The sequence below is a fragment of the Tursiops truncatus genome, chromosome 3 (assembly GCF_011762595.2).
Source record: "Tursiops truncatus isolate mTurTru1 chromosome 3, mTurTru1.mat.Y, whole genome shotgun sequence".
NCBI classification, from domain to species: Eukaryota; Metazoa; Chordata; class Mammalia; order Artiodactyla; family Delphinidae; genus Tursiops; species Tursiops truncatus.
The window spans coordinates 91,052,185-91,073,468 of NC_047036.1; the positions used below are offsets into that span (position 1 = coordinate 91,052,185).

The window sequence follows — 21,284 nt, forward strand, 5'->3', positions numbered from 1 at the left end:
AAGAGATTGTGAAAGAATGGAGCAGAGTGGAAGATGTAGCTGAGTTGTTTTCTGTTTTTTTTTAAATCATCCATTCCACTTTATTTCATTCTACTTTAAAATCAGTTCTGTTGGACTGCCCTGCTGGCGCAGTGGTTAAGAATCCGCCTGCCAGCGCAGGGGACACAGGTTTGATCCCTGGTCCCAGAAGATGCCATGTGCCACGGAGCAACTAAGCCCGTGCGCCACAACTACCGAGCCTGCGTGCTAGAGCCTGTGAGCCACAACTACTGAGCCCATGTGCCACAACTACTGAAGCCCACGCACCTAGAGCCCGCGCTCTGCAACAAGAGAAGCCACTGTAATGAGAAGCCCGGGCACCGCAACGAAGAGTAGCCCCCGCTCACCACAACTAGAGAAAGCCCGCGCGCAGCAACGAAGACCCAACACAGCCAAAAATAAATTAATTTTAAAAAATGATTCTGTTATTAAAAAAAATCAATTCTGTTTCAGCAGACATATCTTGTTTATTAGATGTTACATATAAATATAGAAGATATTTTAATAGCTCTGTTGAGATATTCATACATGATAAAATTTATCTAAATTGTGCAATTCCATGGTTTTTGTATATTCACAAGAATGTGTAACCATCACCACAATCTAATTTTAGGGTATTTTCATCATCCTGGAAAGAAACCCCATCAGCAGTCACTCCCTGCCTCCCATCCCCCAGGCGACCGCAAATTCTGTCACTAAGGATTTGCCTCTTCTAGAAGTCAGATATTCTGTGGCCTTTTTAAAAAATAAATAAGTTTATTTACTTATTTATTTTTGGCTGCACAGGGTCTTTGTTGCTGCTCACGGGCTTTCTCTAGTTGCGGTGAGCGGGGGCTACTCTTCGTGGCGGTGTGCAGGCTTCTCATTGCTGTGGCTTCTTTTGTTGCAGAGCATGAGCTCTAGGCACGCGGGCTTCAGTAGCTGTGGCTTGTGGTTCTAGAGCGCAGGCTCAGTAGTTGTGGCGCACGGGCTTAGTTGCTCCGCGGCATATGGGATCTTCCTGGCCCAGGGCTCGAACCCGTGTCCCCTGCATTGGCAGGCGGATTCTTAACCACTGCGCCACCAGGGAAGCCCCTATGTGGCCTTTTGTGATTAGCTTCTTTCACTTAAGGTAATGTTTTCCAGGGTCATCCATTTTGTAGCCTGTCTCAGTGTGTAGCTGGGTTGGGACTTGACCGTCGAGCAGGTGGGAAATGGTGCCTCCGACAGAAAGAAGCCCAGAGGTGGGGTGGCCGTGCCCCACCTGCCAAATGGGAATGACAGCAGCCATCCTCTTTACTTCCCAAAGTTATTCTGAAGATCAGATCACGTGTATGAACGTCTGTTGATCTATTTATTTCATGCAAACTTAGAAATCTTCGTGGCATATTTTGCTGAAGACAAGTTTTAGGGGTAAGGGGATGAAATTGAGACGTCAGTACATTTGGGTTGATGGTAGCACATGTGTGAATTGCCGGGCTGAAGAGCCTCTTGGGAACTCATGCTGGTGGAGTCCCTGAGGACTGATGAGATTGTCCAGGGCAGAGAGGTTAAAGAGGGAAGAGCAGAGGACTGAGATGTGAAGGAGGCCTGTTGGCGGACAGTAGGAAGAAAAGAGCTGCAGAGAAGGAGCGGAAAACCGGTCCTGCTGGAATGGTGTAATAATGCAGTCATTGCTAAGTTTTCTTAATTAGCTAACTGTTGGCCAAGTCCAGTCTGTGCAGGATTCTCTGGCCCAGTTTATTCTTGGCCCAAGCCCCTTTGCTAACTGGGCAGAGATTTAGGCCCTTATTTAAAAAACAAAGTGAAACAGAACAATGAAGTGCCCCGGGCTTGAAATGTGACCTGCTTCCCAGGCCAAGATTCCACTACCTAGTGTGCTGGCCGGAGCTGCATGCCTGATCTCTTTGAGCCTTAGGTTGTTTTTGTTTCTGCCTGATAGTTAGCTCCTTTGCTGGGAGGTTGAAGACCACCACCAAGGCAACAACCTGTGCAGAAGGCTTTGTAAGTGCTAAAATGTCCTTGGAAGTAAGGGAGTGGTGCTCTTCCATCCATTGCCTGCCCCTCTCCCAAGTAAATACAAAGCAAGCCTGATGGAAGATACTGGGAATTTCCCAAGGGCTGCCTCTGTAAGGAGCTCTGCAGTGTTGGATAATGCATCTGTAAGTAGTGTAATTGATTGGAGGTGGTGGGCACCTGAACCAGGACCCAAAAGTTAGATATTTTTCAGTTTTCCAGGAGAAGGAATGAAGTGGAGACATAAGAAAGAAGCTCAGGGCTTCCCTTGTGGCGCAGTGGTTGAGAATCCGCCTGCCAATGCAGGGGACATGGGTTCGAGCCCTGGTTCGGGAGGATCCCACATGCCGTGGAGCAACCGAGCCCGTGTGCCACAACTACTGAGCCTGCGCTCTAGAACCCGCGAAGCCACAGCTACTGAAGCCTGTGCACCTAGGACCCATGCTCCGCAACAGGAGAAGCCACCGCAGTGAGAAGCCTGCGCACCACAACGAAGAGTAGCCCCGGCTCACTGCAGCTAGAGAAAGCCCGCATGCAGCAACAAAGACCCAACACAGCCAAAAATAAATAAATTAAATAAATAAATTTTTTAAAAAAAGGAAGCTCAGTTTTTCCTGGACTTTGACAGTGGACCAAGGGTTTTAATAAAAGTTGAAATCAAATCCCTGAGATGCCCCATAGTGTGAGAGTCTTATTAGCCTTGTCCTTGGAAGGAGATTTACTCTCTCTCCTTCTAAATTTACATAGCTTGTTCTCCCCGCCTATATGATGGCAGCCCAAGTGGATGCTTAAAATATTACCTAGGTCTCCCTGTCCTCATTTGCTAGGCACCACTGCATACTCCATTTATGCTGCTATGTTAGGCCCTATAAACTTGGCCCGTCTCTCCTGCGCACTTGGAAATGGAATATGTTCTACTCCTAGTCTGTCTCTGAATCATGGGAGCTGTTAACTCTGGAGGCCTGTGAACTGGGAAGGGGCTGGTCTGCAATGAGGGAAGGAACCAGGAGATGTGCAGAGAAGGACACAGTCCAGAGATGAGCTCAAGTTCCTGCATGGCGCCCTGAGGCTCCAAGAGAGCCCTGTGTACTTAGAAGGGATGAAAAGTGAGTTGGTTGACTTTTTCACTTAAACTGTCTCAAGTTGTTTTGGGAACTTGCAACCCAAGGAGCCCTAACCCTGCTTTAGTAGTTGAAAGCAGCCTGAAATCTTTACAGCTGCTCTGAGGACCTACTGTAAGGTAAAGCAGGGGATGGACGTAGGGGACTGAGTTACTGAAAATGTAGCCCCATAGAGGGGCCTGCTCTGCCCTTCCCTGAGCCGTCGTTGAAGTTGGGGCACATCTGGTGACATCATAGCCTTGCTCTGAACTAGAAGGAGAAACATCTGTCAAAGGTACCAGTTGGGATAAAACGACCACTGTGTTGCTTTTCAGGACAATTGTCTGTCTCTGGGATTCATTTTGGAATTCATTCATTTCCAGTCTCAAAATGCTCAGATGCATGTAGGACTTGGGCCTGGAGCACGGGTAGGCACACATTTTTCTAAGGGCCAAATAGTAAATATTTTAACTTTGGTGGGTCATGTGGTCTCTGTCACAACTACTCTGTCATTGTAGGGTAAACACAACCATAGATAACATATAAACAAGTGGGCATAGCTGTGTTCCGGTATAACTTTATGTACCAACACTGAAATTTGAAATTTATATCTTTCTTTTTTGCGGTACGCGGGCCTCTCACTGTTGTGGCCTCTCCCGTTGCGGAGCACAGGCTCTGGACGCGCAGGCTCAGCGGCCATGGCTTACAGGCCCAGCTGCTCCACGGCACTTGGGATCTTCCCGGACTGGGGCACGAACCCGTGTCCCCTGCATCGGCAGGCGGACTCTCAACCACTGCGCCACCAGGGAAGCCCTATATCATTTTTGCGTGTCATGAGATAATCTTTTGATTTTTTTTCAACTATTTAAAAATGTAAAAACACTCCTTAGCTTACAGGCCACACAAAAACACCCAGTGAGGTGGATTTGGCCCATGGGTTGTAGTTTGCAGACCCTTAAAGCGTGACATGGAAGCAGAGGGACGCGTGTGCTTTTATAATAGCTCAGGTGGATGAGAACAGTTTTCATAGAGTGTGAGTCCTGAATATTTTAACCCTTCCATTAACACCACCAGACCCCTGTGGGATAGATGGCTAGTATAGTAACTAACCCTTGACATAGAGGAAAGATTTTAAGTTCAGTGAGCTGGTTTTAGAACTGGGAGCTAATAATTTCCAGAGCTTTTAGGTGCTTGACTCATGACGGAGGCCCTCGGCGCATTGCCAAGTGGAAACAGTGCTGTTTCCACATATAAGCACGTACAGAGACATCAAGGCTTCTGAAATATTGTGTAATGCTTTATGTGAAGCCCAGATTAGAATTAAAGAGTTTAATTTTTCTGTAGTTTAGCCACTGAAATCCACATCTTCCCTTGCTCTTGAAAGATCTAAATATTGTGCTGTTTTTTAAAAAAAACTTTTATTGAGGTGTTATTGACAGTGAATTGCACGTATTTAAGGTACACAGCTTGAGGGAATTTTCTGGCAGTCCAGTGGTTAGGACTCAGCTCTTTCACTGCCGTGGCCCAGGTTCAATCCGTGGTCCGGGAACTAAGATCCCCGTAAGCCACCAGGTGCGGCCAAATAAATAAATAAAATAAGGTACACAGTTTGAGAAGTGTATGTGTGTGTGTGTGTGTGTGTGTGTATATCTCCACGAAACCATTTCCACAGTCAAGACACTGAACGTATCTATCACCCCCAAAAGTTTTCCTCTTGCCTCTCCCCTTCTCCATTCCTTCTCTTTCCTAGACAATTGCTGATCTGCTTTCTGTCACTCTACACTAATTTGCATTTTATTGAATTTTATGTAAATGGAATCTTACAATATGTACTATATTTTTGCTCTGGCTTCTTTCATGCAGCATAATTTTTAGATCCATCCATGTCTCATGTGTCAATAATTCATTCCTTCTTGTTGCTGAGTACATTGCATTGTATAAATATATCACAATTTGTTCATTCATCTGTTGAAGGACATCTGAACTGTTTCCATTTTAAGGACCTTACGCATAAATTTGCTGTTAATGTTTCCGTATGGGTCTTTTTATGGACATATGTGGTATCATTTCTCTTGGGTAAAGACCTAGGAGTGGAATAGCTGGTCACATGGAAAGTATGTATTTAACTTTTTAAGAAACTTCCAAAATTGTTCTCCAAAGACGTTGTACCACTTTCCATTCCCACCAGCAGCGTAGGAGGATTCTAGTCCCTCCACATGCTCGCCAACTAAGTGTGCTGGTTTAAGGAAGCATTTTTAGTGGACATTTATGTTGTAAACTGTCTTAAATACAGAAAATCACATCCTCTAGAATCCCTTAATTTTTGTTTCCAAAGAGCACTAAAATCTGCATCTTTTTCCATTTACAGAACATCCCTGTAAAAGGAGGTATTAGAGGACCGAATCAGATGTGTGGCTTAGGCATCGTCATGTGGTTTGGCTTTCAGTCTGACCAGGGTTGTTATTTTCTTTTTCTTTTTCTCTCCTTCAAACATAAGTCCACTAGCTTCCCTTTCTTTCCTTTTCTACTTCCTTCAGTTGTTTTGCTTTTGCCACATTGAGGTATGAGGTGTGCGTCTCGATCTGTGTGGAATTGATGTGTGAGAATCAGGCTGTTTCCTGTCGCACCATGAATGTCTCAGGAAAATTAAGATGCTCCTGGAGATCACCCCTGGGGTGATAGCTGTATTACAGTTTTCACGTTTCAGAGTGGCTCCCCTGCAGTAAAATTACTGTCGTCTTTTTGCCCTGTCCTCGAGTTATGTTAGTCTGAGAAATGAAATATGGCTGGAAATGTGTGCATCTCAGTAGGAGTTTTAAGCAATTTGAAAGAGCCATGTCTTAACAGTGCCAATTTCGAAGCTTGCTAGGCGGAGGTTTGTTACAATGAACCCATAGCTCTTCAGCTGTCCAACTGAATCAGGGCCACTATTGATTAATCAATAGTAACCCAGCTATGATTCCTGGGTATGGCAGCCAGTATCTGATTCAGAGTTAATGTATTGAGAAGATGTCTCCTCTGGTATATTGCATTTCCTGGTCTTTTTGCCTTCAGCTTCCATTCCCATTAAGGGTTCTCCCTATCACAGTCTCTCACATTTAGCTGCAGTCCTCCCTAACTAGTCAAGTTAAAGCTGTCTGCTCTAACTCCAGCAGGTGCTGCTAAACTGTTGGTTGGTTTAAAAGAGACACAATGTAACAACCCTGGTCAGACTGGAAGCCAAACCACCTGACTTTGTGTAAGCCGCGCATCTGATTCGGTCCTTTAATTCCTCATTTTACAGGGGTGTTCTGGGAATGAAAAGACATGCAGATTTGAGTGCTCTTTTAAACCAATGCTCTAGTTGTTAGGGCCAGTCTCTTTGCTCTTTCCTGCCTTGAGAGCACTCTCCCTCTACCAGGTGAAGAACTCTAGAGATTCAGGGTTTCTTATCAGCCCTTTTCTGCCAGGTTGGTGGGGACAGTGGTGGTTGTTCTGCAGATTCACTGATGGCGCTGTGACTGACTTAGGTTTTCTTGAAGGGCATGGATGGAGAGTAGAAAAATACACAAGTGGGAAAAAAGCATTTCTGACATTGAATTTTGAAAGCTGTGTTAGCCTTCATTTGCTTTCTGCATACACATGGAACCTTCTGCAAGGTCATGTTGGTTTAGAGCAATTATTCTCAAAGTGTGGTCCCTGGACCCAACAGTATGAGCATCATGGGAGAACTTGTTAGAAATGCGGATTACCGGGCCCCGCTCCAGACCTGCTGAATCCGAAAATCAGGAGGTGAGCCCAGGAATTTTTTTTTAACAGCTGATTCTAATTCATACCCAAGTTTGAGAGCCACTTGTTCCGTGCCAAACCTGTGTTTGGATCCTGGCTAACTGGGGACTAGTTATTTTCCTTCAGTTTTTAAATTTTTATAAAAGGAGGATAGGGCTTCCCTGGTGGCGCAGTGGTTGAGAGTCCTCCTGCCGATGCAGGGGAAACGGGTTCGTGCCCTGGTCCGGGAGGATCCCTCATGCTGCGGAGCGGCTGGGCCCGTGAGCCATGGCTGCTGAGCCTGTGCGTCCGCAGCCTCTGCTCCGCAGCGGGAGAGGCCACAACGGTGAGAGGCCCGCGTACCGCAAAAAAAAAAAAAAAAAGGAGGATAAACATCTCTACCTTTCAAGGTCATTGTGGGGATTAAGATGATGAGTATAAATATCTGCATATAAGTACTCAGTAAACAATAACTGCTGGTATTTGGTACCAACTTTTAAAAGGTATGGTGATAGAAAATGAGATAAAGGCATAAAAGATGGGCTCAGCCCTGAAGAGTTTGCAATGAGAAGAGGTGACCTACATATGAATGATTGCCTGACCTTCAAAAATGGTAACCTTTGTCAGAAAACCCCAAAACAAGGGTATTTCCCTTGACTTTTTTCCCTTTTTGGTAGCAAATGTGATAGTTGGAGAAAGTAGAAGTAGTAATGTGCCTAGAGTCATGGAGTTGACATTACTTTTACTGGGAATCTGTTAAGCCTGTATTCATAGTCATATACTAAAGAGGTTTAAGAGGCCTGAAAGGCATCCTAGAGGGTGTCTTTGTTTGAGGGAACCTTAGGAGAATACCCTTTAGTTTTCTATAGACCTTTTACTTTATTATCCTAATTTATCCCCCCACCACCATCTTTCCCCTTTGGTAACTGTAAGTTTGTTTTCAAAGTCTTTGAGTCTGTTTCTGTTTTGTAAATAAGTTCATTTGTATCATTTTTTTTATATTCCACATGTAAGTGATATCATAGGATATTTGTCTTTCTCAATCTCTAGGTCCATCCATGTTGTTGCAAATGGCATTATTTCATTCTTTTTTATGGCTGAGTAATATTCCATTGCATATATGTACCACATCTTTTTTATCCATTCCTCTGTCGATGGACATTTAGGTTGCTTCCATGTCTTGGCTACTGTAAATAATGCTTCAGTGAACATTGGGGTGCATGTGTCTTTTTGAATTATGGTTTTCTCACAGTATATGCCCAGTAGGGGGATTGCTGGGTCATATGGTAGTTCTATTTTTAGCTTTTTAAGCAACCTCCATACTGTTCTCCATGGTGGCTCTACCAATTTACATTCCCACCAACAGTGTAGGAGGGTTTCCTTTTCTCCACACCCTCTCCAGCATTTATTATCTGTAGACTTTTTGATGATGGCCATTCTGATCAGTGTGAGGTGATACCCCATTGTAGTTTTGATTTGCATTTCTCTAATAATTAACATTGTTAAGCCTCTTTTAATGTACTTTTTGACCCTCTGTATGTCTTCTTTGGAGAAATGTCTAGTTAGATCTTCTGCCCATTTTTTGATTGGGTTGTTTGGGGTTTTTTTGATATTGAGCTCCATGAGCTGTTTGTATATTTTGGAGATTAATCCCCTGTTGGTTGCTTCATTTGCAAATATTTTCTCTCGTTCTGAGGGTTGTCTTCTTGTTTTGCTTATGGTTTCCTTTGTGGTACAAAAGCTTTTAAGTTTAATTAGGTCCCATATGTTTATTTTTGGTTCTATTTTCATTACTCTAGGAGGTGGGTCCAAAAAGATCTTGCTGTGATTTATGTCAAAGAGTGTTGTGCCCAAGTTTTCCTCTAGGAGTTTTATAGTATCTGGTCTTACATTTAGTAGACCTTGTACTTTAAAAAAGCTGTTGAGACATACATGAAAAGTTAATGCTTTTGAGATGGTGTGAGGGATTGGTTAATCAGTCTTTCCAATTCTTCCCCCCTACCCAGTTTTATTGAGGTATACTTTTCAATTCTTTATTAGCAGATGGGTAGATGGACGTGTGGACCCTTGAATTTGTTTTTAATAACCAGGTAGCTTTGTGTATACTTCAGTAACATCATTTAATATTACTGAAGTATACACAAACCTTATACTTTGAAAGGTAGATTTCAGGAGTTATACAGCATTGTGCAGATTCTATAATTTAAAAAGTGATTAGCAGAAATGTCTTGGATTTTGGACAAAACCAACTTGTTCTGTCAAAAGATCAGTCTTTGGGAAAGAATGTGTAAAGATGCATCTTTATTTTGATCTTCTGTGCCAAAAGATAGAGCTTAATTCCTTCCATGTTGGGTGGAATACAATAGGATTTGTGTTTCATTTTTGTTTGTGTCGCTGATTAGAACTCAAGTTGGGGTTTTTTAAAATTTAAATCTAACAAATTATAATATTTGTCAGGCTCCCCCATAAGTGTTAATACTTGGTATTAATGACTATTTGTAATTCGTTTAAAAGATACCTGCCTAAAAGTTTTGGGCTTGGTTTTGTGGCTAGTTTGTCTAATACAGAAAAACCTCAAGTAGAGATACACAAACTTTTAAAAGCATAGCTGATACTATAAATATATACGAATTTTTTGTTCCTTTTTTTTCCCACTTAACGTTATATCATGAGCATTTTCTCTTACCATTAAATTATTTGTAAACAGTATGATGGCCACATAATTCCTCATAAGGATGTATCCTAACTTATCTCTTTTTGAGCACTTAAGCCATTTGATATTTTCTCAGAAATAAATGAGGAGCCTATCACTTCAAGGAAAACACCTGATAGTATATGTTGCCAGTGATAAAATTTGAGCTGTCAAGTGGAAAGTGAAAATTGGAATTTTGGAAAACTTGTATTCAAAACCCTGTGCTTGACAGCTTTTCAATACCTAAAGACATTTTTGCAAAAGCCGATGGTGATATGATTTTTGTAATATTTCCTAAAGATGTGTCAGCTATTGGAATATCTGAATAACTCATTGAACCAAGATTTTTCAAAAGCCTGCATGGGTAAAAGATCCTATCAACGTGCAAATAGACTATTGGATTTTAATGTAACAGAGTACAGAGAGTTTGTTTCAGATTCCACATTGCAGTTAACTTTTGAGAAACTACCCTCATCACATTGTATATACTCGTCAGGTTGTATGCCTTAAATATGTCCAGCTTTTTGTATGCCAATCTTATTTCAATCAAGTGGTTTAAGAAAAAGAGAGAGAGAGAAACAACTACTTTCTGAATTTTAGGGAAGCACCGAAGAAGCATTCACAGTCATCTGAAAAGGGCCATTAAAATACCCCTGCATTTTTCAACTACAGAGCTGTACGAGGCCAGATTTTCTTTATGTCCTTCAGTCTAAACAACGTATCTCAGCAGATTGCCTGCAGCAGCAGGCCTGAGACTCTACTGTTTTCTATTAAGCCAGACATTTAAGAGATTTGCAAAAATGCAGAACATTGCCATTCTTTTCACTAAATTTCTTCCATTTGGAAAATATATTTTTCATTAACAGTATTCAAGTGAATATGTAATCTAAACAATTATTTATAAATGAATAAATCTTTTAAAAGTTTCTTAATTTTGAGTATGATGAGTAGTGATTGATATACCCCACAGAACAAAAGCTCTTTGAGGTCCTCAATAATTTGAGTGTGAAAGGGTCCTGAGACCAAAAACTTTGAAAACCACTGGGTTAGATGAATTTCTTTGTTTAAAGTTTTTGTGTTTTCCCAGAGTTGGAGGTTATTGATTCCTATTACTACTCTTGAATTTGTAATGAATTCAGGCCACCTTGAAAGATGTTTATTAATCAACTAAAGTATTCATCTTTTTCTATCTTTTCTAGAGTTTTTTGTGCTTAGAGCTTATTTATACATTTTGGTTGAGTTGAGGCTTGACTTTTCCTAGATCTGTGATACCTGAGTACAATGTCACACATATAAAATAGGTTCACTTTTATTGTGATGATTAACGTGTTCTGGGAATTGGACTAAAGGGAAAAAATAAGAGCCATGTTCTTCTCCCTCCCCCCAAGTTTAAGCTGATTCCTAGAGATAAAGAAACAAGTGGCTTCACAGTTATCTTTGCAGATGACTTTTGAAGCATATTAAGAGCAACATGCTTTTCAATCAATTTCGTTTTCCTTTAGTAAATGACAATGAATCTATTAAATGACTTGGAGGTGGGAGTGGAGTCCATTACCTGGCAGCTTTCTGTCTTTTCAAAGGCTGTCTTCTAACCCATTCCGTAGACTTGTGGAATGAGATGTCAGGGCTGAATGATTTTTTTTTTTTTTTTTTTTGCGGTACGCGGGCCTCTCACTGCTGCGGCCTCTCCCGTTGTGGAGCACAGGCTCCGGATGCGCAGGCTCAGCGGCCATGGCTCACGGGCCCAGCCGCTCCGCAGCATCTTCCCGGACCGGGGCACGAACCTGTGTCCCCTGCATCGGCAGGCGGACTCTCAACCACTGCGCCACCAGGGAAGCCCTAGTCTGTTGGTTTTCAAATATTTTGACTGCCACCCACGTAGAGAACATTTTACATCATGATTCAGTATACACATAAGCATATATTATATTAACTTATTACATACAATGATTGTCTTTACGGTATGAATAGTACTCTGATTTTTTATTCTCTTTAAAAAATATTGATTTCAGGACCCTTTGCAATCAGCTCACTGAAAAACACCAACTTGGCCAACTCAGTCTGCTACTCACCACAGTGGTCATCTGCTATCTTTTCTGCTCTCATATCTGACCACTTCCCTCAATTTTAGCCAACGCCCTGGCCCCCTGCTTTACAGTGAGAGAGCCCCTGAGTTGTGGTTCCTCAGCTTGTCACCAAGCTGCAAGTTTCTGCACTGGTACCATCCATTCATCTGTCCTCTCTCCCTCCCTTCATGGAAGAGGTTTCTTTTCTCCACACGTGCTCTAGATAGGTATCGCTCTTTGAACTCTGGTCTCACATACGATGCTGGGCCAGGGTGACTGGCAGTCGTGCCTGGAGTGTATTTCAAATGCCCATGAACCTTAAAACAACATGCTCAGCCCCATAAATCCCCAGCTGCTTATGTATCTTGATACCACAAACTTCTGGTAATCTCCACTAACAAGATAGAAAGGATGAGTCAAAAAGAGGTGAGTTTGTGACAACCACTGGTGCCCCCAGATATGGGAGGAGGGGTAATGGAGCATGATAAGCTCCTGCTAGGTTTCACCTCCTGCTGCAAAGATGTGAATTGAAATTAGACAACTTGGAGAAATCAAGGGAGGTTGTCATCTGGCTTTCACAATGATATGTTTTTGCTTTTACTAGCATTTTCTGCAAAATAAGCAGAAAGCTGGTATGGTGTAGAAATAAAGCAAAAATTGGCATTATCCCCAGTTTGAAGGCCGCAGTGACTCTTTTCTCAGATTTGAGGCAACACTGAGTGTCTGTGTCACGTTGGAAGAGTGAGTGGCAGTGTTTGCAGGAATCGTACTTAAACTGTGTGACTGACCGTTGGAATTCTGTTTGAATATCTCAAACCTGTGCCTCCCCTAAGTTTTTTTTTTTTTTTTTTTTTTTTTTGCGGTACGCGGGCCTCTCACTGCGGTGGCCTCTCTTGCCGCGGAGCACAGGCTCCAGACGCGCAGGCTCAGTGGCCATGGCTCACGGGCCCAGCCGCTCTGCGGCATGTGGGATCTTCCTGGACCAGGGCACGAACCCGTGTCCCCTGCATTGGCAGGCAGACTCTCAACCACTGAGCCACCAGGGAAGCCCCTCCCCTAAGTTCTTAATTTCAGTCTGCCAACATGTGCAGGTAGGCAGCTTCCTCGAACCTGAACTTCAGGTTCCTTACCTGTGCCATGTTATGTCTTGCCGCTAGACCTTTGCATGTGCTGTTCCCTGTGTTAGCAGAACCCATCCCAACTATATCTTATTTTTCTTGTTTTTAGGACTCAGGCCCTGACCCCCACCCCCCCGCCAAATCCCTGTTCTTTACTTCCACAGTACTCTCTAATTTCCCCTCCCTAGGACTCAGTATAGTATGTTGTAATAGTTTGGGGACTCTTCCCTGTCTGAATCCTTCCTTTACCCTCTGGCCTCAGTAAACATAAGCCCTTTGAGGGCAGGTACTCTCTGATTTTCTGGAATATCCACAACACCTGGCATAGCATCTGACCTAGAAGGTGCTTGTTTAATAGTATTAAATGACCAAAATAAGCAGTGCTAGGATGAGGATGGGCTTTGATTCAATTAGTATGGTGGGATGTAGCTGCCTCTTGCATGGAAACTGGGGAGAACCAGGAATAATTCCACTAAGGAGAGTAACGTTGGCACAGCTGAACAACATTGCTGGTTTCTTTTGAATTAGAACGTTCCATAGGGATTCAGTTTACTTGGGGTGCGGTGAATTCCCAGAACAACAGGCACACCCAGTTTAAAATATAAATTCATTCAAGGCAAATATTATTTTGGCTTATCTGTGCTATTATTCAGTGAATAACTAAGAGTTTACTGAATAAAATGTTGGTCTAGCTGAATCAGACCAAATAAGTACTTTTGCATTTTAGAGTTTACTATGTTTGAAATATTGCTAGATTGGCCTAAATTACTTCCTTTACTATCGTTGTATAACACAATCCCATACTCTCACAATATTCTATGTGTTTGTAAACTCTCTGCCCCATTTTCCTGGGGCCCATGAGGGCAAACGCAGTGTCTCATTAGGCTTGTTATGTGTTCCGTGTTCAGCACAGAAATTAGCCTGTGGTTGGGGCCAAGTAAGTGTTTAAATGAAAGCTGTGGGACCCTCCGCAACATCCTGTTCCTCCTGAAGCTGAAGGTAAAAGATTTGGTCATTGATTGTGGCTCTTTTTTCCTCTGGAGCAAAGTGCAAAGAAAGAGGATATGTATTGGGTTGGCCAAAAATTTCGTTCGGTTAATGAATATGTGCTTCAATAAAATTCTTGGTGAAAATGAAAAATGTCTTATTTTTACTTAAAACCGACCGAACTTTTTGGCCAACCCAGTGTTAGCTCTTGCTTGCTTGCAAGAAAGGGAAACCCAACTCAAACCCGGGGTCATTAAAAACAGGAAATTGATTTGTTTCAGTTAGGAATGTGTTCCCCAACAACAACAAATGTGCAACTAACATCTTAAACAGACAGGGGATTAGTTTTCTCTTGTAGCAAGAAGCCTGAAGGAAGTCCCTCCAAGGCAGGTCGAGCCACTCATGGAAATCATTTCAAACCTTCTACAGTCCTGCCCCACCATTCTTAATACGTGCTTTTCATCCTCAGTCACAAAGTGGCAGAAAAAACAGGGAATGGAAAAGCTCACGGCTTTCTCTTTAGCAAGTCTTGGCCTTCTTATCCTACAGGCAACCATCCCAAGAACTTTGGTGGCTCACATTTCCTTGGCTGTAATTGTGGTCAGATTGCAAAAGGGGTTGGGAAATCAAGGGTGGGGAATGGGGATTTACTTAGTCAACTAACAGTGTCTTTCACACTCTTACACTGGGAAAATGCAAGGAGGTGGTTTTCTTTTTTCTTGGTTGGATCCAGAGGCTCAGATACCTCTCTTAAAGTGGTATTCAAAAATATGAATGGATCATAAAGATGGAATCCTATGTTACTAACTAAGTGTAGCCTACTTAAATGAAGATGTTCTGAGCATCTAAGTAAAATTCTTACTTTATGTGTGGTCGTTTGCTTAGGATCATGGCACACTTTTGTTTGCTTCATGTATGGACCACAGTATTCTTGTACAGCCTTGTTCTTTCGGACTTTCTAATGGCCTGTTTTCTCATTAGGAGAAGTAACATGTGTTCTCTTTCTCTCAACACTATAATTTACTCTCTTAATACACAACTTTTTTGAATGCTTTATCATGAACTAACTGCTTTCTAGACGTGCTTACACAGCTGTCATCCTGAAATTTCTTTTTTTAAAAAAATTCTTAGACTAGTTTTCCTTTTTCTTGGAGCTCTGTGTTTCTTAGACTTATTTTTAATTTTTCTTGAGTATATTTTGAAAGTTTTCAGAAAGAGTGCATGGCAAGCATACTTTGAACCCATGCTTATCTGCCCTCATACTTAACTGGTAATTTGGCTGGGTATGAAAATCTAAGTGCAAAATATTCTTCCCTCAGTATTTGAAAGGAATTTCTTTCTAGCAGTCAGTGTTACTGAGTCTGTGCCTTCATATAAACCTTTCTTTGGAAATTTAGAATTTTCTTTCTAAAGAAAGTTTTCTTCTTGATTGTGTGACCTTTCATGAGAATCTATTTTTTCTCAGCTGTTCTGCTTACCACCTGTGGGGCTTCTCATCTGAAGACTTGTGTTCTTCACTGTCTTCTCTTGTCTTTTTTTGGGGGGGGTGTTGGGGGCTAAATTCAATAGATTGATATCAGACCTCCTGGATTAACTCTTATACTGCCTATCAAACGTTCTGTCTTCTCTTCTTCCTCCTCCCCCACCCCACCCTCCCAGTTTACTGGGAATTTCATCTACCCTTTTATCTCAGCCCTTCTATTGAATTTTTAACTTCTTAAATCCAATTTTAATTTCAATATGTGATTTTCCTTTTCATAATAAGGTTTTAGTTTCAGGTATGTATTCTGTGCTTCCTAGTATCTTTGACTATACTCAGATTTTTTCCCCCCTTAAATTCTCTTCTGCTTCATGAATTACTATCTCTGTTTTCTGTGGGATTGGTTCTGTTTGTTTTATACTAGTCTTTTCTTTTGTTCCTTTAGCTTTCCTCAAATCTGATGATCCTTGATTACCTATCCAGATTCATAAAAGAAGGCCTAGGATGATTGTTCTAGAGAGCTGATTTAATTTCCCTCCTCCTACAAACAGCTGCTGCCCCTGCTCACCTTTCCCTTCATTGGGAGAGCCGACTGCGTTCTGAAACTGAAGGTGCAGGATGTGAAAGAGCAGGTTTCCCTTGAGGGTGTGTCAAGGTGCGACCAGCAGAACAAGTTGAGGTTCCCTCAGTGCCAGAGGAGAGGCCCCTGCTGAGGGATGCCAACCCCTTGCCGCCTTTGGAGAGTAGATGTCTGACTTCAGGCCTGGGGAGGACGCTGTGCTGCCCTCACAGGCTGGGGGAAAGGGGAGCTCGGGCTGTGCCACCCGTTCTGAGACAGACGCCCCTTCCAGTGTCTACACTACTAATTTCACCTTCCTACCATCTTCCACCTCCGCTCTTGCCTTCACTTGGATGTGTCCCAAGCTCAGCTGTGGTTTATTTCTCAATCTTATCTCATCTCACTTAAAAAAATCTTTAGCCCATGGATGTACCTCAGTGGGTTGTGATGAAGAGATGTCTTGCTTCTCAATCTAGAGTTCCTGCAGCAATACAGTTTTCTAAACTTATATATGTATGCATATATATATTATATGTGTATATATATATTTTATATGTATATATATATATTTTATCTATATATATATATTTTTTTTTTTTTAAAGAAGAAATAAGGGAACTTTGAGCCAAACTGAGGATTATAACCCAGGAGATAGATTCTCAGAAAGCTCTGAGAACTGTTCCACCTGTTAGCAGTAGAAGACACAATCATACACATTTTCCAGACAAAGGATCAAACATCAGAATGAGATACTAATATTTAACGTCATAAAACTTACTATATTTTTGAGAAAGTGAGACTCACATGGTGAGAAAAATTCTTCAAAAAGTATAGAAGGAGACTCAGGGGAAAACAAGCCTTCCTCAAACTCAGGCTCCCGATTCTCCAAGCCCCCCTCCCAGCGGCAACCACTGTCAGCAGTTTCCTGCATACTTCCAGAGAATTTACCACGTGGACATTGAGGAAAATTCACTTCGGTAGTTGTGTGTAGAAGGGGCTAGGGTTGGAGTGAGGTAGGAAGAGAGAGAAACTGGAGTCTGGGGGAGCCTTGGTGCCGTTAGTGGTTTAAGCCATGGCTAAGGGTCTGCACTGAGGCCATGGGCTGGGAATGAGGGGTGAGACAATGAGAATTCCAGAAGGAGTTACAGGATCCAGCCACTGCTTTGGTGTTGGTAAGATGTCAGGGGAGGCCGGAGTAAATGGGGGAATTGGGTTAGGGAGAAAACAGAGTAAGCCTCCAGGTCGATCTGGTAGTGGACAGAGGGTGGGGTTTTATTTGCATTAACCCAGTGACTTTACAGAGAAAGTGAATGCTTCATTTGTCCCCGATGTCCATAAAACCTTAATAATTGGCTGTCTCTGCTCATGTTCCTATTGCTTTTACACATTCCCTCAGGCCACTGGAGGATTTGAGACTAACACTCAAAAGTAATTTTAACAGTAGCATCGAATATGCATTATTCCCTCTTCCCGTAGCATGGAATATGCATTATTCCCTCTTCCCTCTTCCCTCTGCCAACTGGCAACCAAGTCTAGCCCGTGGGCATAGTCACTCAGGCACAGTGTTTTGTCTTCTACTTGAGTTAACATTTTACAAAGCTGAGACCTCCCCTAACCCTGGTTGCATGGTTTCTCCTGAGGAAGAGGAAGATCTGGCTGCACTGAGATGGTCTTCCTCACTGTAGTAACTGGCCAAGCCTGAAGAGCTGCCGCCCTTGTAGGCAGGCCATACCTTCTCCGCTGGGCACAGGTCTTGTGACTCACTCAGTTACCTGCCAGGACCCCGCAGCTCTCCATTAGTCATCCAGGCTATTAGAGACCCCACTGCCAAGGATTCCAAACTATCAGAGCAGCTGTTGCTATCTTAAGGTTTTTCTTAGTACACTCTCTGTTGGCACTTTTTTTCCAAGCATAAACAAATGGGATAACGTGGAAATTTAAATTCTAAAAGGTTGGAATCTAACCTAGGCAATGCTTGATCTTTTGTTTAAAAAGAAAAATGCAGGCCGTACTGATTAAAAGTTATTAAAAAGAATACCTTTTGGCTTGGCCATACTTAAGTAAATATTCCTGATGATGTGGTCACCACAGCTGCCATTCACAAAGGCAACGAGGTGACAACTAGAAATCTTCTGAGGTTCATAAGCTAAGAGACTGGATAACTTTATTTTCCTCTGGCCAATAGCGATGCGTTAACATGCAGGAAAGGAGAGCTGAATAAAGCAGTTTTGATTGTATTGTTGAGGGAGTACCCTGAGAAATCCTTCCGGATAAAATCTCTGCCTCTTAAGCCAATAAGGAAAAGGTATATATCCCTTGTGCGACATAACACTTGGAACAAAAATCATCAGTTGAGATAGTTTATTGGAGTGATGTGCCCTAAATTTACCTGTTTGTGGGGCCATGTTTTTTTTCTAAGCCCATCCTAGGGAGTTCCCTTTGTGCATGTAGGTTGACCTTGGACTAACCCCAAGATTTCCAGTCACCAAAACGTAGGAAGTAGAAGGAGTAGTATTACACATGTTTGGAATCTAGCCCATTAGAAAAAGGCACATGCATTTTCCAGTGTTGGCCGTCTTTGTCTTCAGTTTTGAATCACTCACTGACCATTTGATCCGAATTCCCCACACCGCTTACATAAACAATTCCATGTACTCCTCAGGAAGTGTGACATAACTTTGTGATTGATGTTTGGATTCCAATAGCAAGAACACAAGATTACAGACTTGTGTTAGTTTATAAAGGTCCATGTCTCAGTGTGTAAAAGAACAGAGGTCGGGAGGCAGTGTGCTGGTAGCAGGGCGAATTGGGATGGCGACCCAAGGAGCGTGGACTCTAATCCCAGCACTGTCTGTGTCCTGCTGTGTGACCACTGAGCAGATTTCCTCTACATCCCTGTTTCCTTTCATGTAAACTAAGGAGGTTGAACTGTTGATCTTCAAGGCAGCATTTCCATCTCCGACACTCGAGCAGTCATTGACTCTCCTGCGGAAAGGGCTCCTCCCTGTCTTTCGGTTGGACTCTTCTTCTTGATAAAATGACCTGATGGGGGCTTTCCTGGTGGTGCAATGGTTGAGAGTCCGCCTGCCGATACAGGGGACACGGGTTCGCGCCCCGGTCCGGGAAAATCCCACATGCTGTGGAGCGGCTGGGCCCGTGAGCCATGGCCGCTAAGCCTGCGCGTCTGGAGCCTGTGCTCCGCAAGGGGAGAGGCCATGGCGGTGAGAGGCCCGCGTACCGCAAAAAACAAACAAACAAAAAATGACCTGATGTCCTGTGTCACTTAGGACACTTGGCGAGTCCTCACTGACCTCTGTATGCCGCGCATCTGGAGACACTATGGGAAGCAAGACTGGCTTTATAGGGAGACAGTCTTTTCTGTCTGGGTTTCAGAATGCCAGGGAAGTTCTGTTCCTTCTGGAGGTTTCTTATTTTTTGCTAGTGATTCCTGAAATTCTACAATATTTCTTTTTTCTTTAACCAGTTTTGTTTTCCTTCTTAAGGACTGTGTTTTGGAGTGTGAAGAGGCTAGTAACATCACAGAGGATTGGTTTAGCAAATGGCAAAACTGAAGGATTATGGGTAGACAGTGACACCAGAATAAGGCACAGTGGGTAAGAGGACCTGAAGGTCATCTTCATCCATCTGATAAACGTGTCCAGACTGGCTCTGGTTGAGCAGGACTGAAAGGGAGAGGAAGCATGCCGCTCTGCATAGCTCTGCTTCCTGCCCTTGAAACCCAACAGAGGCAGGTGTGTTCTACATGCCCGTAACACAGAAGTGCAGAGACATCCAGATCTACCTGAGCACATTGGTGGGGTGAACCAGAAGGAAGGGAGAAGATACACAGGAGAGGAAATAACTAATGGAACAGCAGCAGGGCGGAGGCTGGAAAGAATGGGGTTGGAATGTAAGTAGAGGGTAAGGGCTTGCCAGATGTGAAAGGAAATCTCGTCATCACCGAAAGCTATGAAGGAAAAGAATGAGTTAGTATACAGCTTGGACGCTGGGAAGATGGGGCCGTGAGGAATTGTTTTTTTTTCTGACTTGTCCTCAGGCATGTAGGGAAGTCTTACTGTCCTCATCTCTCCCCTGACTTCCTGATCTTTCTGTGTTTCATTTGATTCTAAGTGGATCTTTATGTTGTTGGGATTGGCATTTGAAGGAGAATAATTGTTGTAGAGTAAACAACAGGGATTTGGCTTTGCTCTCCATCAGCTCATCGTTTCCTTTCTGAGGCAGCAGAGGAGAGAGTGGTGTTCAGTCAGGCATTTACACGAGAGAGATTGCTGCCTGTGCGCCAAGCACCAGCCAACGTTGCTCTGTCCTGCTCCTGGTGCAGAAAATTTTTTTTAAAATCAGAACCTCACTATTACCGTGGGATAGCATGGTGACAGTACCTTTACTATGGTAAATGTATTGGACCAAGAAGATGTGACCTATGTCCCGTTAGTGTTTAGAAGACCACCAGGGTTTCCACACTAAGGAAATTGCAGAAGCAGCCGGATCATTTCTTACACTGTCCTCATATATCAGCTTCGCTTAGGTATAAAATTTATATTTACTGAAGCAGTGAGGCAGTGGTAACACATGAGAAAACCTAGTACTGCGCTTGGTCTGATTCACATCCTCCAGGGTGACTCTAATCTCCAGCTGCCTGTTGAAAGCAAGAAGATGCAAGCCAGGGTTAGCACCCTCTGTTGGGTTCCTGGCTTCATTGTAAATACAGTGAAGTGTCTCGTTGAGATGGGTAGAACCCAAAAAAGGGAAAGAAGTTGTGTCTTTCATTAAAGACTTTTCAAAGGCAGCCTCTAACACAGAGCCCCAGCATCTTAGAATGTTAAGGCTGGAAATGTCAGGTATCAGTGATGCCTAATCGTATTTTCCAGGTGAGAAAACAGGCTCGAAAGACCTGTCCTTGTCCAAGGTTACACAGTACCTGGTGGAGAAGAGCACAGTGACTAAGGGTGCAGATGAGGGCAGCCTGACAGCCTGGGACCCGTGGGTCTACCATGCATTAGCCTGTGACCTTGGACAAGTTCCTGAACCTCTCAGTGCCTCAGTTTCTACATTTAAAAAATGGGACTGGGCTTCCCTGGTGGTGCAGTGGTTGAGAGTCCGCCTGCCGATGCAGGCGACACGGGTTTGTGCCCCGGTCCGGGAAGATCCCACATGCCGCGGAGCGGCTGGGCCCCTGAGCCATGGCCGCTGAGCCTGCGCGTCCAGAGCCTGTGCTCCGCAACGGGAGAGGCCACAGCAGTGAGAGGCCCGCGTACAGCAAAAAAAAAAAAAAAAAAAGGGACTAATAGGACTCACTTTGCAGACCTGTTGTAGGGGCAGAGTTCATTAACACAGGTCAAACGCGGAGCACAGTGCAGGGCCCGTGTTTCATGCTCAGCACCGGGGAGCTGGTATCACTGTTAAATCTCTGGTTTCCGGAATCACGGTGCACAGAGCCTTCTGTTATCTCACTGCCTTTTAGATTTTGCTGTTTTACTTCT

General features: G+C 43.3%; 1 protein-coding gene across 4 annotated transcripts in view; it reads left to right on the forward strand.

The window, feature by feature from the left end:
* MCC (MCC regulator of WNT signaling pathway) overlaps window positions 1-21,284 on the forward strand; it is a 426,733-nt gene that overhangs the window by 183,134 nt on the left and 222,315 nt on the right. The window contains exon 1 of one of the 4 annotated variants that reach the window (XM_019940820.3): window positions 19,634-19,693. The exons of the other annotated variants lie outside the window; for them this stretch is intronic. Coding sequence (XP_019796379.1) covers window positions 19,649-19,693 — 45 coding nt within the window. The 5' untranslated portion in view covers window positions 19,634-19,648. Of the gene's footprint in view, window positions 1-19,633; window positions 19,694-21,284 lie in introns of those variants that run through there. 4 annotated transcript variants of the gene reach the window in all.